This window comes from Podarcis vaucheri (genome assembly GCF_965113315.1).
Source record: "Podarcis vaucheri genome assembly, chromosome: 9".
Classification (NCBI taxonomy): domain Eukaryota; kingdom Metazoa; phylum Chordata; class Lepidosauria; order Squamata; family Lacertidae; genus Podarcis; species Podarcis vaucheri.
In genome coordinates, this window is record NC_138767.1 from 36158631 (window position 1) to 36176004 (window position 17374).

At 46.4% G+C, this 17374-nt stretch overlaps 1 protein-coding gene across 3 annotated transcripts; it reads left to right on the forward strand.

Moving 5' to 3' along the window:
• The first annotated feature begins 880 nt into the window (after positions 1–880).
• Positions 881–15191, forward strand: NOCT (nocturnin). Of its 3 annotated transcripts, none has more exons than XM_082237719.1 (3): positions 881–1357; positions 12610–12879; positions 13817–15191. In XM_082237719.1, exons 1-3 carry the CDS (start codon positions 1135–1137, stop codon positions 14650–14652), a joined length of 1329 nt encoding a protein of 442 aa, XP_082093845.1. In that variant the 5' UTR covers positions 881–1134; the 3' UTR covers positions 14653–15191. The 3 variants fall into 3 exon arrangements, with proteins under 3 accessions (XP_082093845.1, XP_082093847.1, XP_082093846.1); XM_082237721.1 differs by lacking the exon at positions 881–1357 and adding an exon at positions 1474–1537; XM_082237720.1 differs by lacking the exon at positions 881–1357 and adding an exon at positions 9610–9771.
• The last annotated feature ends 2183 nt before the right edge of the window (positions 15192–17374 follow it).

A 17374-nucleotide genomic window follows, 5' to 3' on the forward strand; every position in this document is an offset into this window, starting at 1 on the left:
TCATCTTCTGCTTGCTGGTTTCCCACAGGCATCTCGTTGGCCACTGTAAGAACAGGATGTTGGCTTGATCCTAACAGCCCTGAGAGATAGGTTAGGGCCTAAGAGGCGTGGAATTGTACCCTGGCCTCCCAAGTCCTAGCGAGGCACTGTAACGTCTAACCACTACACCGCACTGCCTCTCTGCCATACAACGGGGAGGAATCGGGAGGGCGCTTGCTTGCTTAGCGCGTCCTGTTTCTTACGCAAAGGCGGCTGGAGGGTCACCGTGGGGACAAAGCAGGACGCCGCGCCGGGTGGGACTTTTAAGCCGGAGGACCCCACAGGGCTCTTCAGCAGTTTTTAAAAGCCTAGTCTTGTAGCCTGCTCTGACAAGCGCCGCCCGCCCCCCCGCAGGAAAGCGGGGGAGCGAGGCGTGAAAAGAACCAGGAGAGAAGGGCGGGGGCATCGCTGCGACGAGGCCGCCCCTGTTCCAGCCGCAGCGACGCAGTTGACTCGGAGGCGGCTCCCGCCAACGCCCCCTGCCCCCGCTCGCGAAGTGACGTCCGTGGTGACGTCAGCAAAGAGAAACCGCTTGCTGGGAACCCTGGCGCGGCGGAGGAGGGAGGGAGGGAGAGATGCACAACTGGGGCATACCATGAAGTGCGCGGGGGGAGCTCGCACAGTCAACTCAGCCCAGCCTGGGCTCCAGAGTCCCTCTACCCGCGTTTCTTACACCGGCTTCCACTAGCGTCGACCTCGTCTCTTGAACTGAACGTGGGAGGAAGAGCTACTCTTCTGCGGGCAGGAGGCTTGAGCTTCCCGCGCTCTCCCCCCCCTCCTTTGCGCTTTGGAGCTGCCCGTTGCGTCAGTGCCGGCTGAAGGCGTGAGCCTTGCCTTGTGCCGGCTTGAGCTCCCGTCTGCGGCAGTGAGCGGCGTCCGCGTGCTTTGTGCTGAGGAGGCTGGTGTGAGCTGCCGCCCCGCTGGGATTCCCCTGCTGCTCCTCGTTCCCCGAGGGTGTTGTGTGAGTGCTCGTGCGCGCCTGTTCCTCCGGCTCCGCGGCAGGTCCGCTTGAGCTTGTGACCTCATTCTCTCCAGGGGGCTCGTTTCCCCGGTTCTCCCGTTGTCCTCGCCCGGTTCCCCGAGGGCAGCGTTATTATGTATCAGAGCCCCGCTCGGTCCCTGTGCTCGGCCCTCTCCAACCTCTGCTGCGCGCCTTCCTCCGCCACCTCCTCGACGCTGCTGCTCCGGTCTCCGGCTCCAGTCAAGAGAGCCCTCTCCCCGCCTGCCATCCTTGCATCTTCCGCCGCCGTCACCGCCGCCCCCCCTCACTACGGCTGCTCTGCGGCTGTAAGCTCGGGGGCTGCGAATTCCCAAGCAGGTGAGTGCCTAGAACCCTCGGGCGCCGAACGTTCCATGGTCGGAACGCTGGGTTTCGGACGTTCTAATAAAGACGCGGGGTGGGGGCTGACCGGTCGAGAGGTGGTTGCTAAAGGGGTACAGGTAGTCTAACGGGTTCGTCTCCTGCGTAGTGTTCGTCTCCTTACCTCTAAGGTTCACGGTAAGTGTCGTCATCATCATTTTTCTGTATCTTATCAATCCTTACAGTAGCCTTCTGAGGTAGGTCGCCGTTACGTTTTACCCATGGATAGCTTGAAGTGAGTTTTCCAAGCCAGATCTGTGGAGCCCAGGGTCTACCACGCTTTCCACTATGCTAAGCTCTGGGATGGTTTCTTTTTTAAAAAAAAAAGGATTATCCAGAGTACTTTTTGCTCTGCTTTTGTCTCGGGCGAAGGCTGGACACATGCTAGATACAAGGCTTCTGATTTATTTTAAAAATATATTATTAATGAGGAGCCAGCCGTCAGCCTTATTTATTAAGTAAATGAACTCAAGACAGCCTTAAACTGGCAGCTGATTCATTAAAAGCTGCTTCTTCCAGAAATTCAGTGAATGGGATCTTATGCCAGGCATATATCACATACCCTGTAGGCAGCACTCTCAGTTTTACCACCTTGTTGAGATAAGTTTTCGCATCCCTGATTAATTCTCCAAGTTACCTCTGCTCTGAGAAAAGCATGTGCTGCTTGGGGATTTCAAGGAGTGCTTTTTGTATATTTCCCCTCTAACTATGCCAGAGTTCCTATTCCTAGACGTATTTGTGCCCAGGGAAAAGCAGTATGCCGTATCCTGCTCTTTATCGCCTTCCCCACAGAAAATATTTTTGTTTAATTTTCAAAACGACCCTGAGGAAATATATGGTGCCATACCTGAGTGTAGGTGCACATTTGGGTTGTAAAATGTAATGTGATGCTTCGGAGAACATTTTCGCGACGTGTTCCTCTCTGCTGTAGTTTGCCAGCTCATTTGTGCACAGCGTGTCACCCTTTCCATGTGCACAATGATTAATGGTTTTAAGGAACTGAAATTCGTCTCGACTTGAAAGCCACTGCTCACTACGGCTTGTTAAAAGTATTTGATAAAAATGCAGAGATGGAACAGGGTCAGAAAAGGTCAATCAAAATGTTTGAGGGGGTGGAGCAACTTCCCCTATGGTGAAAGTTTACAGCTCCTGTGGCTCTTCAGTTTAGAGATAAGGCGAGTAAGAAGAGGCATGATGAAGGTATATCAAATTACACATGAGGGGATAGAGAAAGTGGACAGAGGAATTTTACTCTCTCATAGATAACACTAGAACATCCAATGCAGCTGAATGTTGGAAGATTCAGGACAGACAGCAGAAAGTACTTCTCACAGCACATAGTTAAACTATGAAACTCCTTCCCACAGGAGACAATGATGGCCAGCCAGCTTGTATGAATTTTTTTAAAGGACTAGACAAATTCATGGAGGATAAAGCCATGTTCTACCTCCTCTTCCAGAGGCAGTGTGCTGGAAACCACAGAAGGGGAGAGTGCTGTTGCACTTAAATCCTGTCGGTAGACTTCCCATAGGCCAATGGCCTCATCCTGCAGGCTCTTCTCATGATCTTATGTGTCTTGGCATCATGTCCTGCTTATGAATTTCCTCCCTAGAGGTGTCTGGTTTTTCTACTAGATTTAAGATGGGCCTTTGGTTTGACCCAGCAGGACTGCTCTTAGGTTCTTATTGGCTTTCTTGGTATTTAAATTGAGGAGTGAGGGCAATTGCACTCTATAAATTACAATGAACTGAGACTGCTTGAAAATCTGCTTCACAACAAGTATCTGCCTTTCACTTACCTTACTACTGTTTCTTAGCTCATCAGCCTTTCAGATGGTCCACATGAAAGCGGAGCAAGAAGTAGTTTGTCTGACGTAGTAATCTGCCTACAGGGACAGTCCAATGTACACTGGGATATCTTGGATGGGGCAAAGTGTAGGCAAGCACAGGAGATGCTCCTGTTTCCGTCACCCCAGCTGTTGTTGGCCTACAATTCATCTAGCTCAGCATTCCCTATTTTGGACCAGCGGCGGAGCTTCATGCTTCGGCACCGGGGGGCGGAGAGCAGGCGGTGGCGGGACTGGCGTGCGTCCTGGGGTGGGGCACACTGTAGGGGCGTGGCTCATGTCCTGGGGGTGGGGTGCCTCACCCGTAGGGGTTTGGCACCCAGCATGGGCAGGGGGGCAGCCGCGATGGCACCCCGCTTTGATCTCGCTGCTGGGGGCAGTGCGCTCCCCCCGCACTCCTCTTCCTCCGCCAGTGTTTTGGACTACAGTTTCCATCAGCCCCAGTTGGTCAGGGATGATGGCATTTGGAGTTCAACAAAATCTGGAGGCCACCAGGTTGGGAAACCCTAGCCTTGTTACTTGAACTCTGAAAAATCTCATAACCATCAATGGAACCTTTTTAAAAGGCTTGCAGTGCAGTCCTCTGCACAGAAATAAGCCCCTATTAAGTTCATTGTGGATCAGTGTGTGGATCAGACTCCATTTGCAATTCAGAAGATTCCCCCACCTTTTAGTGCTAACTAATGCCAGCTAAGCCAGTAACATTCAGCCTAAGCCGAAAGATCTTGGGTTCTCTTTAACCTGCTTGGGTCTAGGTGTTGGTGAGCTTCTTAGGGTACCTCAATCATTCACTGAGAATGCATCTAATATAAGAAGATTACTGCTGAATTCAGCCAAAGGCCCATCTGTTCCTGTCTGCTGGTTCTAGCATTGGCCAGCCGGGTGCCAATGGGAAGCTTTCAAGTAGGACTCAAGGGCAACAGCATTCTTTCAACTTGTGATCCTCAGAAAGTTGTGCTCTGTGTACAGAAAGCCCGCAACTTATGCAGGGATTACATTCCAGGGATCGCACCTGCAGCCAGAATCGCGTATAGTCAAAACCCATTGGGTTCAATGGCGGGTGGGATTGCCAGAGTCATTTCCCCCAGAATTCTGCCCCTTTCTGTTTTTATTTTTCCTTTGCCACACAAATGAAGGTGAATGCACAAAAGTTAAGTGGGTGTCGGTTGTGGGCTTGCTGTACCTCCATCAAGAAGTTACTCAGGGTCACCCTCAAGAATTTAGGGACCCTTTTGGCAGAGAGCATAACATCTGCTTGTGTGATGTCACTTCAGCCCATTGCTGAAATGTTAAATGGACCTACTTTTTGGCCACTAACATTCTCAGAAAAAGATGCTTAAAACAGGAGTGCCCTGAATCCATGTGTGCAGTTTTTCATCATTTTTATGGAAGTCGGCCTCTTTTGTAACTTAGGTTTGGAAAGTTTCGTAGTTGTCGTCCCCTCACCCCCGAAGTTGAGTCATACTTGAGAAAACCTAGCTATTTGGAGCTAAGGCTTCTTGTCATTTTCTCACCCACATTGCTGGCAAGGGAGAAGGTTTTTTCCCCTGATGAATTTGCCACTTTTTCTCACAAACGATGTAAAAGGGTTGAAAAATCTGCAGTAAAGCTGCAATCATAGTGCCATTTATGTAACTGCAGAGGAGTCTTGCCTATATCCATTTGAACTATCTTAGTTTGAGAACTGTGGATCAGCCTATGCTTCTTATCTGCCTTCCTTATTTCCCTCTGTTATAAATCACTAGATCACTATGACCACGGCCATATCTCACTGATAAGGTACATGCTCTGCAAGCAGAAGATCACAGGTTCAGTCTTTAGCATACCAAGTTTTAAAAGTATCTGGTAGTGGCGAGAAAGGTGGTCTGCCTGAGACGCTGTGGTCTCTGTAGACAATGCTGGAATCGATGGTCCAATTGAGTAGCCTGACCTGGTACGAGAGGATGTTGTCTGGTCCTCGGACTAACCGAGAGGTGTTTTAGAGATACGTCAATATCCTAACATTTCCCTACATTTATTATCTTCACTCTCAAAACCCATGAAGCCCTTTAAAATCTGCAGAGGTCTTGTGATTTGGTTTCGTGGAACATGAGTTGCTCATTGTGAAAGCATGTGAGGGGGAGAGGATGAGACAAAAGTGCAATACAGCATTTCAATTTCAGACAGGAAGCAATGGATTTGCTTTTTGTTTCTTAAAAAAAACACAAGGGAGTGGTATGTGACGAAAATGTACTTGGAACAGACTCACTGAAATCAGTTAGCCATGATGAACTCACGTCCATTTTTTAATTGGGTCTGCTCTTTAGTATGACTTAGGCTCCATCTTCTGCACTATCCATTTAAAGCAGTATTAAAGCAAGTTAAGCAGTCATTGCTCCCTGCAAAGAATTCTGGGTACTGTAGTTTGTTAAGGGTGCTGAGAGAAGTTAGGAGGCTCCTATTCCCTTCCCAGAGCTACAGTCTGTGTAGTGGTTCAACAGATTCTACCCGTGCCATGCTGCAGATATAAACAAGGCTGTTGGAGGTCAAGTAGCTCATTCACCAGCTTCCCCCCCAAAAAGGGAGACTGAAGGCTAGGAATGCTCTTGGGTTTAGGATACTGCATCCAGCCAAATTGTTGTATGGCTGGGAGCCAATTGGGCCCAGTAAGATCCACAAAACAGAGAAAGTCCTGATTGGTTCCAGGGTTTTAGATCAGGAATAGGCAAACTCGCCCTCCAGATGTTTTTGGGACTACAATTCCCATCATCCCTGACCACTGGTACTCTTAGCTAGGGATGGTGGGAGTTGTAGTCCCAAAACATCTGGAGGGCCGAGTTTGCCTATGCCTGTTTTAGAGAATCTCCTTATGGTCCAATGTTCATTAGGAGTGCAAGCCCATCCTTGGGACATTCTGTCACCCCCTGGCAATCCATGATGCTTAGGACCCGCATGTTCAGATTTAGAGTTGCACCCTTATCTGGAAATGCTGTTGAACTGATTGCAACTTGAGGTTTGTGTGTGTGTTTATACACATAGCATATTATAGGTATGACTTAGGTTGCCAGCCTAGGCCCACTTAGTAGGGGAAGAGCCCCATTGAGCTCAGCTGTATTTACTTACGAGCAAGCATGCTTTTAGGATTGCAGTGTTAAACACAGTGTGTCAAGTGGCTCTAACGGCTGCCGGTGGGGGCGCAGGACTGCTGGGTCAATCTCTCGATATTGGCATTCTGCGCGGAATCTACTGTCGTTACATCAGCATTATTGATTGACTTGCTGTAGCTGACATAGCCATGATTACACAACTTGCCTGGCCAATTCTTTTGCCTCAAGGTTAGATAGAAGTAGCTCAGTTGTGGACTTTTCATTTCCTAGGTTCCTCTCTACAGCCTTGCTCCTAACTGTGGCTACCCAGATCTCGAGTTGTAACAAAGCAAGCGGTAATAATAATGTCAAAATGAAGAGCAGATAGCAAGCTATGTGGAATCTACTCCTATCAGGGCAACTTGCATGTTCTTAGGAAGATTGCTGTGCTTTGCTTACTGAGGGAAGCTGCTGCTGCTGCAGCAGCCGTGCTGTGTTGCATTGCAGCAGCATTTCCCAAGCAGTTTATTTCCAGGGGAGAAGCCATGTTAGCCACCTTAAAGGCTGGCAAGCTTTTGTGGACTTCAGTCCAATTCGCCACCAGATGCACAAACTGTTTCCCTACATTACAGGTATATACTTTGGGGAGGAGGGAGATACAAACATCAATGTCAAGAGAGAAACGAAATGCACAGAAGTACAGGTGGCGATAATTTTTTACTTAATGGTGATTTGCAGTACAGTGGTTAACTCAAGCACCTCTGGCGTTGGTTAGCTAATTTGCACACACAATTTCCTACAAATCCTTTGCCCCAGTCCGGTCTACAAGTGATTCCACAGACCCTTTTGAAGTAGTAATTAAGCAGTTAGACACTGGAGTCTTCCTTTAAAGTTCGTTTGCCCCAGGAAGGCAACTCATAGGTCGCATGCAGATTGTCCTAGGAGGTTGAAACGCCCCTCCCCCCACACACACACCTGGTTTTTGAATATTGCCATTTCTTGTCGGATTTGTGTCCATTTGTACGATTGAGCTGAGCACCATGATTTGCAGAAAACGGATTGGATTCTGGTTGCGGGTTGTGCGGCTACACCAAATGGGAGAAAAACACCCCCAAGATATTGCAGCAACTCAGGGTGATTCAGCATGATTCTGTTACCTGCAGTTACAAAAGCAAAATCTTGGTCTGAGGAGGAGAGGAATGACAGTTGTGCTACTGTGTGCAATCCTGTGTATGTTGTTGCTCCAAGGATCCTCTTTGGGCTTTTGCTGCCAGAAAATGTGTATATTAACTACGGACTCTGCACAAAGGAAGGAGGCAGGCAAAAGATGATGAGGGAGAAGCACAGATGAAAATGTCCAGGCAACACGCACAGGATGTTTCAGAACTACAGGATTGGTGGTGGTTGTTTTCTGTGGTCATTTGCTTTGCAATGTACTTTGGGAACAACCCATTGCAGGCACCCAGGGTAGTAAGCAGTTTATACCTTTCAGGATTACTTCAGCGATGCAAACAAGCTGGGATAGTATTATGCACATACTGCCTCTTTACTGATTGAATATTTTATATACTGCCTGCCTTGAAAGCTTCTCCAGGCAGCATTGCAGTAGCAGTATAAACTGCAGTATAAAACATTACAGCACAAATGCAATAAAATTAAAATCCAAGTGCAATCAGTAGACCAAATAAATCAGAACTTGTAATGACTGGCATTGGGAACCAACAAGGCCAAGTTAGATAAAGAGGCCCTAACTGGAGTTAATAGCTGCTGTATGGAATGCTATGTATAGTCTTGGCTTCTGTTGTTGTTGTTTAGTCGTGTCCGACTGTTTGTGACCCCATGGACCAGAGCATACCAGGCACTCCTGTCTTCCACTGCCTCCTGCAGTTTGGTCAAACTCATGCTGGTAGCTTCGAGAACACTGTCCAACCATCTCGTCCTCTGTCGTCTCCTTCTCCTTGTGCCCTCAATCTTTCCCAACATCAGGGTCTTTTCCAAGGAGTCTTCTCTTTTCATGAGTCAAAGTATTGGAGCCTCAGCTTCAGGATCTGTCCTTCCCGTGAGCACTCAGGGCTGATTTCCTTCAGAATGGACAGTCTTGGCTTCTAGAGAACCCCAATAGGTCCTCAAAGTTCCTTCATTACTTTCCCTGATCAGAAAAAAGCAGCCCGCCATTTAGGTCCCTAGTCTTCAGCTCTTGAGTTGGGACCCACAAGGGGCTTCTCCACTTTCCCAGAGTGGATCACTGCTATGTTTTGGGTCATTTTGTGGCGGGTGTATAAAAAGTAGAAGTGAAGGAGCTTTGTAACTTTGGGGAAGGACTGGTAGCTCAGCAGTGGACTATCTCCTTTGCGTGCAGAAGGTTCTGGGTTCAATCTCTTGCATCTGCAGGTAGGACTTCTGCCAGTCAGTGCAGGTAATACTGAGGTAGATGGACCAATGATCTGACTGAAAGGCAGCTTCCTGTGTAGGACTGGAAGGAAGGAAGATGGAGAAATGCAGAGGAGAGAGAGAGAAGGAAACACACACACACACACACACACACTCTCACTCTCTCTCTGCCAAAGTAGGTCAAAGCTGGGGTAAAAGTGCCATCTCATATTTGAAGAGTTGAGGACATTAAAATACTGGGACTCTGTACACACTTTCCTGGGGCCCCTTGAACTGAGTGGGGCTTGCTTGTGAGTAGAAGTGTCTGGAGTTGTGCTGTGACCCAGCAATTCCCTCTCCAGAGTGCACATTCCAAGCCTAGGTGTGTTGCTAAAGTTTTAACATGTCCTCATTAGTCTATAAAGCACCATCTCATGCAAGAGCCAGTGAACTTTCTGGAATTTAGTTGAAAGGGCAATAATGATAGGAAATCTGCTTACTCACTAAAGGCATGCTAGAAAGTGGTTGCGTAAGGGAACTGCTAAGGCGTTAACGGGCAGGAGTGCTTGTCTTGTTATATAAATCAGGGGGATCTCAGTTGCACGGTGCAAAGAGCAAGCAGGAGCTGTGCATTTCCTGTCAAGGAGGCCAGTGTGAAGTGCAGCCTGTGTGTTTTTTTCTCTTCACGGGCGACACTGTTCAATCTCCTGGTGGATTATTGAGTGGGCGTGGGAACGAAAATAGCGTCCCCCCCAAAAAAAAAACCAACCACTTTGCATTGACACAAGAGCTTCATGCAGCTAAGCTACCTCCTTTGCTCTCGTGACCAGCGCTTCAGCATGCAGCGGCGTTGACTTGCAGTGCAAGAGTAGATTTTCAAAATCTCGTCTTTTCTAGAATTGCTAGGGGTTAATTGTGACAATGGAAGTTCCATCGGACGCAATTTTGTGAGGGGCCACTAGGTGTCGCCAGAGGGCAAGGTTAACAGAAAGAGAGACTGCTCACATGACGTCAGAGGCTGGCTGTTCTGTGCGAGATTCACCATTAGAGTTGTTTATTCCGCACGTTGATGCATTCTTCCGGCTTTTCAGGTGTGTATGCAAGATTAACGGCCTCGTTCAGTATTGTGTTTTCATTAGAGATGTAGTGCAAAGCCTAGTGCTTGAGACTAACAGAACTCTAGAAACCCTCGAAGTGTTTACGAGTTTATGTGGATGTTCGTTTGCATTTCTACCGCACATAGTTTTAACCTTTGTCTAGCAACTGTTGGGACAGGAATAGAGTAGCAAAGGAGACCTGCCTGGTCATGTCTTTGGAAATATGGTTATAAATCGGCAGCGAGATTTGCCGATTCGAACCCTATTCGAAGGGTGCTGTGATTGCGATTTGAGGCCCCTATGACTTGGCGTGATTTTAATTCAAGGCTGTGCTGTTAATGTGCAAGAAGAAAATTCCAAAATTGCTTGCATTTTTTTGATATTATGGGGGGAAGTCAAGCAGCAACCCTGTGCTCACTTACCAGGGAGTAAGTCCCATAGAACTCAGCAGAGCAATCTTACACTTATTCTCAGAATTGAAATGATGTTGCTGAGAAATCAAGTAAACGAAACTAACTTGTTTTCAGATAACAAATTTAAAATGCAGTGCTAGTATGCAATGTTAGTATGCTGTAGTGCTTTTTGTGCAGTAACTGCGATCGCTGGGTTCACACTTCCGGCCCCCCTTAACTAAACTTGTCTTTGAAAGTCAGAGCTCTTAACCTTCCTGCACAGCCTTAATTGGTAAAAAACGTCCTGTTAGGCAAATTTCTTTTCTTCCAGAGGCATCCTTTCCTCTTTCCCTCCCCCTCCCCTTTTCCTTAGTGGGTAACAATGAACGGCAGGAGTAGTCACAGCTTTTGTCTCTCTGTTTGCGAAATATCAGTGATGCAGCAATGGTCAGCACAGGACATTCGTGACCGATTTGGCCTTCCTGTGGTGGGAAGTCAAGTCAGGCATTGCAAAACCTGGCAAGCACGGGGCGATTATGTAAGGAACCAGACAGTTTGCTGAGAAGTGCCTGCTCTTCTGTGTTTGTTTTGCCACACTTTGGGGTCACTTGCTATTTCTAGCATAAGTAGTTGCATTATGCAGTCTGGCAGAAAATACCCAGCAATGCAATAAAGTCATTTTTGGATTTGAGTAAAAAGAATACAGAGGGAGAGAGAGAGAGGGAAACTAGCAGTTTCTTGTGACTTGGGCAGATTGTGAGATATAAAGTTTAAAACCCCTAAAATTGTGAGCTGAGGTTTACAATTTTTAAGAGGGGGAACTGCACACATTTAGCTTGGTGAGGGGAGTGGGGCACTCCTTTACCTGTTCTTGACCTTGTTGTAAAGTTAATACGCTCTTCGTGGCTTTTTAACAATGAGATTTACCCTTGAGGGAAGCATTAAGAATTGTCTACTCAAGTTACTCTGGAAAACGAAGGCATGCCAGGACTGGGAGAAAATATATCTTACATGAAAGGTTTCCATGTCTGTAGCTAGTGTCTTAATAACTGCTAGACGGTGTATATGCAGGCTGTTGCAAGTAGAAAATGTTTTTCATTATTTATTATTTTGCCCCTTATATGTTGACCCAAGGAGTTGCTTTCTAAAACCCTTGTTTGTTCGAGGAAGCAGCCGTTTCCCAGTGGAGTGGGTTCAGTGATTACTGAGTGACTCCAACATATTAGTGACTCATAAAAGTGGCCCTTTTTGTGTTGGCAGCAAGGAAGATTAGGAGGAAGGAATAGGAGAAAATAGCCGTGAACTGTAAGTGGGATTGAGAAGTCTAAATCTGAAATACACTTGGTGTGGTGGCGGAAGCTCACTGGTTACAGTATCACTAAAAATTGATGCTTCTGTTTGATTTAGTGGATGCCTTGCTTTATTATTTTGCATTTGAAATTGTTTGTGTTTCTGTGCTTTTGTTATGGCCTTCGGCTAGCACAATAAACTTACTGAACTGAACTTAATATCTGCCTCTGCCGCTCTGCAACACCTATTCTGGATTTCTTTGTTCTGGTGTGCCTTAAAAACCCCCAGAACCTCGCATCTCTAGTTACGTAAAAGAGTGAGACGCCTTTTGAATCAGGGTGTGTTTGTGAAGCAACCCAGCGGGATTAACGTTATGCTTATATAGAAGCTTGCCTGAATTTTATATCCGTTTGATGTGTTAAACTTTGAACTACATAGTAACCACAGAAATAACTTGGGGTGTAAAAGTAGAAGCAGTTTCAGAGCTACACATAATTGGGCTTCAGAAACCTTGAACAAAGAAAACTTTTGGGGGGGGAAGCATCCCTAGGTAGTCACAAAAGCCCTGTTCAGTTGCTCCCCACCCCAAATAATAATTTTATTATTTATACCCTGTCCATCTGGCTCGGTTGCCCATTGTAGGAGATAGGGAACTGGGATGAACCCCTCGGCTCTGGCCCTCTTGCATGCCCCCTTGTCATTCCTGGGGGGGGGGACAACCACCCCGTTTTGGGGGCTGTCTGCAGCAGCGGGGGTGGAGTCGGGGTTCTCAATCATCTACAGGAGAAGAGAGGGGCTGTGCCAATGGATTTGTCCTTGCTCTCACCATTGCATGATGGGAACTGTGGGGCAAGGGAAGCAGCTGGGCCAATAATTTTCTGCCTGTTTTATCCTTTCAACAACACTGAGATGTAGATTAATCTAAAAGGTTGGGACAGGTCCAAGGCCACCCAGTGAGGTTCATGGTGGCATGGAGATATGAACGTCCTGGTCTTGTACTGGTTCTTGGGTCACATATATTGCATTATGGAAGGAAGTGCAGTGGTGAATTCATTTGCTTTGATTTATGTGCAGAAAACCTTGCTCTGTGTTAGCTAATCAGGGATGGGCGTTTACTGATGAATTTGCCTCTTCTTTGCTTCGTTTTCAGTTTATTCCATGGGCAACAGTACCAGCAGGCTATATAGTGCTCTTGCAAAGACTCTGAGTACTGGTGCTGTCTCCAAACACCAGGAATACTTGGAACAAACGGATCCTGACTTCTTGGATCCCATTGATCCCAAGGATCTGCTTGAAGAATGCCAGATGGTTCTTCAGAAACGTCCTGCCCGGTTCCAGAGGGACTTTGTGAACCTGAGGACCAGCTTTTCCAGAAGCCACCGACCGATTAGGGTCATGCAATGGAACATCCTTGCACAAGGTATAAACCCTGATTCTTGAGTCACTGTAGAGTCCAAACGTGGTTGTGGTTGGGAAAATACAGACAGAATACAGTTGATCACTGTCCTAGAGTATAATGGGCAAAAATCAAGGTGATCCATGCAGAGAAAACATGGAAAATCTGGTGTATTGACCTTGGACTGTTGCATCCAAACAGCATCAGCTTATATAATATTTTTGAGACTTGGAAAAACTATTGGCAGTGTTTGCTGAGGAAGGGTTCAAAGGGGCAGGGTTTCTATCTCTATACATAATAATGGGGAGAACTGGGGGCATCAAAAGTAGCTCTGTGAAATGAGCTGCATGTAAGTTTGCTTACCTTGCATCATTTGCAAGCTACAGAACTCTGGTCGATTTTATTTTTTTTAAATACAGTGGTACCTCGGGTTACATACACTTCAGATTACAGTCTCGGCTAACCCAGAAATAGTATCTCAGGTTAAGAACTTTGCTCCAGGATGAGAACAGAAATTGTGCGGCGGCAGTGGGAGACCCCATTAGTTAAAGTGGTGCTTCAGGTTAAGAACAGTTTCAGGTTAAGAATGGACCTCCGGAACGAATTAAGTACGTAACCAGAGGTACCACTGTAAGTATGTGGTAGACACAGCCTTGGGTATATATATATTTGATCTGTTTTTGTAAGGTCCCTTGAATGATTTCATGGCAGAAAGAAAACAGGAGGTTGAAAACCTTTAGGAGTACTGGGTATTTTAGAAGCTTGAGGTGCTCTTTAGACACACGTCTCATCACATGCTTTAACTGCTTCTAGACTCTTAGCTGGCTAGTAAAAAATAATTTCCAACTTTTGTGGGCTTATATTGCAACACTTTTCTAACTAATGGAATAGGCTACTTGTTTCCCCATAAGTGTGTTTTGGAAGGGAAAATAATGCTATGGGTTTATTGTTTTCCTTCCAGCTCTTGGAGAAGGCAAGGACAGCTTTATTCAGTGCCCGATGGAAGCCCTGAGGTGGGAAGAAAGGAAATGCCTCATTCTAGAAGAGATCCTGGCATATCAGCCAGACATCTTGTGCCTACAGGAAGTGGACCACTACTTTGACACCTTCCAGCCGCTGCTCAGCCGGCTGGGCTACCAATGTACTTTCTTCCCTAAACCGTGGTCTCCATGTTTAGACGTGGAATGTAACAATGGGCCAGACGGCTGTGCCTTATTCTTCCTCAAGGACAGGTTCACTCTCGTCAACAGCACCAACATCAGGCTGACCGCTATGAAGCTGAAAACCAACCAAGTCGCCATTGCTCAGACTCTGAAATGTAACGAAACCGGCAAACTGTTCTGCACTGCTGTTACTCACCTGAAAGCTCGCAACGGCTGGGAGAGATTTAGGTCTGCGCAAGGGGCCGATCTTCTGGAGAACCTGAAGAAGATCACCCGGGAGGCAGAGGTCCCTCTCATCATCTGTGGCGATTTCAACGCGGAGCCCACCGAAGAGGTGTACAAGGAATTCTCAAATTCTAGCCTGAACCTAAACAGCGCTTACAAGCTGCTGAGTGCAGATGGACTGTCAGAACCTCCCTATACGACGTGGAAGATCCGACCCTCTGGAGAGTGCAGGCACACCCTCGATTACATCTGGTACTCCCAACATGCCTTAAACGTGAATGCTGCTCTCAGTCTCCTGACTGAGGAGCAAATTGGACCCAACAGGCTACCGTCTTTCACTTACCCCTCAGACCACCTGTCTTTAGTATGTGACTTCACATTTAATGAAGATCCCGACAGGCTTTTATAGATAGGTGCAAGTAGCTGGATGTGTGGGTGTGTGGTTGTTTTTTATATTTAAAAAGATGTACTGTGTTTATGCAGTGGCCTTTTAAAATGGGCTTCTGAAGACTTCAGGGGGGTGGTTATTTATGAACGGAGAACTAATGGTTTTATTTTCAACTCTTGTCGAAAGACACTTTTGTCATTAAACACCTTGCTGTGATATTAGAAGAAAAAACAAACCAACCAACAAAAAACATGGCTACTTAAATTTGAGGCATGCTTTATGTTTTCACCGTCCCCTGGTTTGGAGGACTGATTCTGTAACACATTCAGATCTTTATTTGAAGACCTTTGCTAGAGCAGTTGCCCTCAGTGTAGCATGGTTATTCTGTATTTGAACGAAGTGGGCCAAAAGGGTATCACACACGATAGGGTGTTTTTTCAATATTGCAATTAAAGATGTGCTGAATGACCAAACTTTGGTAGTGTAGGACCCGTTACATTTTGAACATGTAAAGGACTATAGCACTGGTGTTAGCTAATTAAAATATTCCTGAACTTGCATTGGATTATGTCTCATTCCTGAGTAAATTGAGGCAAGATTGGTCAACCTTAGAAGCGCTGTTGAGCTTGCAACCTTTGCTGTGTTGAAGCTGCCCTATTCAGGGGAGAACGTGCCAATTCCCTCTCTGCTTCACAGCGAAGTTGCTTGGGAAGAAGTTTCTTTGCAGAACATTATGGACAGCAAGAATTCCCTAGGCTACCACAGTCCCAACCTGAATTGAGAGACCTCCATCTGCTTTTAGTCCCCATGTCTTGTTGAACTCAGGAGAATCTGCCTTCAACTTAATATGCCTAGGGATGTGCTGTCAACCCACAATCACCAAAGCTGACAAAGCCACAATAGCAACTGTAAACCTTAATCCCTTTTGAAACCCTAAAGCTCTTATGGGAGGGAATGTGAACAGGGACAAAGCTGTTTCCTCTTAATGCCAGGCTACCAAGTGGGAAGGCAGCCCTCAAAAGTAGGTAGGAAATGAGATGTCCTCTCTTCTCCATGCATGAAGGACTGTAGCTCATCTGTCCAACCCAAGGTCTTTTCCCACCCATGTTCAATGCCAGGTTCCACTTTTCTCCCCTTTCAGGTGCCTGTCTCTTACTTTCCCCTCATTCTCTTGAACAACTTCCTTTTCGTACTCCGTCTGTGACCCGAGTAACTTTGTCAACGTTGCATAGCAACCCTTCGAATTAGTGCAGGAGTCGGAATGGCGACCAGAGGCCCTGTGACACAGATGGGCAGTTGAGCCAATTACAGCTGAAGATTTTGGACTGCGTCCAGGGGTGGCTTTGCCTGTGTGGAAAGTACTTTTACTGTTGCAAGGCAGGAAACAGATTTTGTTTTGGGATCCCTGCTACCCACTTAAGACCCCAATTTTGAACTAGCAGGTGCCCTTTCCACCAAGGTAAAATCACCTTTGGATTGTGTTGTTAACAAACCACTACAGCTAACACAAAATCTTTAGCCCATTGCACTGCCAGTCGTAACAACTTTGGGGCTTACATCTTGACTTCCAAGTAATTCATGGAATTCACTGTGCTAATGTGGAGTATTGGCTGCTTGTGAAGACACTGGAAAGACCATACACGTTTAAGAGGTACTTTTAAAATAAGATATGCATCTAATAAGCAGGTTTGATGCTGCCTAACATCTGCGTAAGGGTGATAGCCAGAAAAGAAAGGGTCTTGGCCTGTGTGCATTTGATTTTAAAACAGGAAATTAAAATCTGCTATTTGGGATTTTGCTGAACTGACTCTGGTGTCAAAGAATTGTTATGATGTGTGTTCTCTTTGCCCAGCAGTAAAAAAAACCCAAGACATGAACTGCATAGTTAGCAGTGAGTTACTTATTAAAAAAGGGGAAATCCTTCAAGGGAGAGATACTGCCCTAATGTATTGCTTAGTTTCAAGGGAAGGGAATTCTCCGCTTAGCTCAAACTTGTCTGTGTAGTTCCGAACCATGGATTGTTTAATGTCTTCAATTAAATTTGCAAAAGCAAGAAAACTAGATTAAATTATTTTCCCCGTTAAAAGTAAAGTAGGATTGTCCAGGCCTACTAAACTGTTGAAAAGCCACTACAGTATTGTAAATAGTCCCTGCCAGCAAACTTACAAGAGGGCTGGGAAGAAAACAATGAATCCCAGGCTCCCACTCTTAAAAGTGGCCAGTTTGACTGGAAACAGGGAAGGAACCAAATTGCAGGCGAGTGGGCTCTGCCTTTCCCTCTGCTGCAGCTTGCTGAAATAGTCACTTTTAACCGTTATTCGCCCCCTTCCCACACTTACACTGGGAATGGCACTGGTGCTTGTAGAAAACCTTGCACCAAAGTTGATGCAGTGTGAGGCGGGTTTAGTGCATACATCCACAAAAAGTTGCAAAATATTGTTAGATTGGCTTTTTGTTTTTTCATACAGCACTCCCAGCATAAATACATATTCCTTAGGCCAGAAGGGCAGCTTCTGGATTTGGCACATGTAGAAAGGGAGATGTCAAGTAGCATTTTCAGTGAGACTTAGTACAGGCATGTCCAACAAGAAGTAGGGTGTGGTCTATGATCCAATATAAAAACTGGCAGCGATCTACCACCCAGGGATGGGTGCAGGGTGAGCGGGCAATGCCGTTCCTGTCTTCTCCCCCTTCCTCCCTACACACACACACCGGTCAAAGAGTGCCACTCAGGCAATCCTGA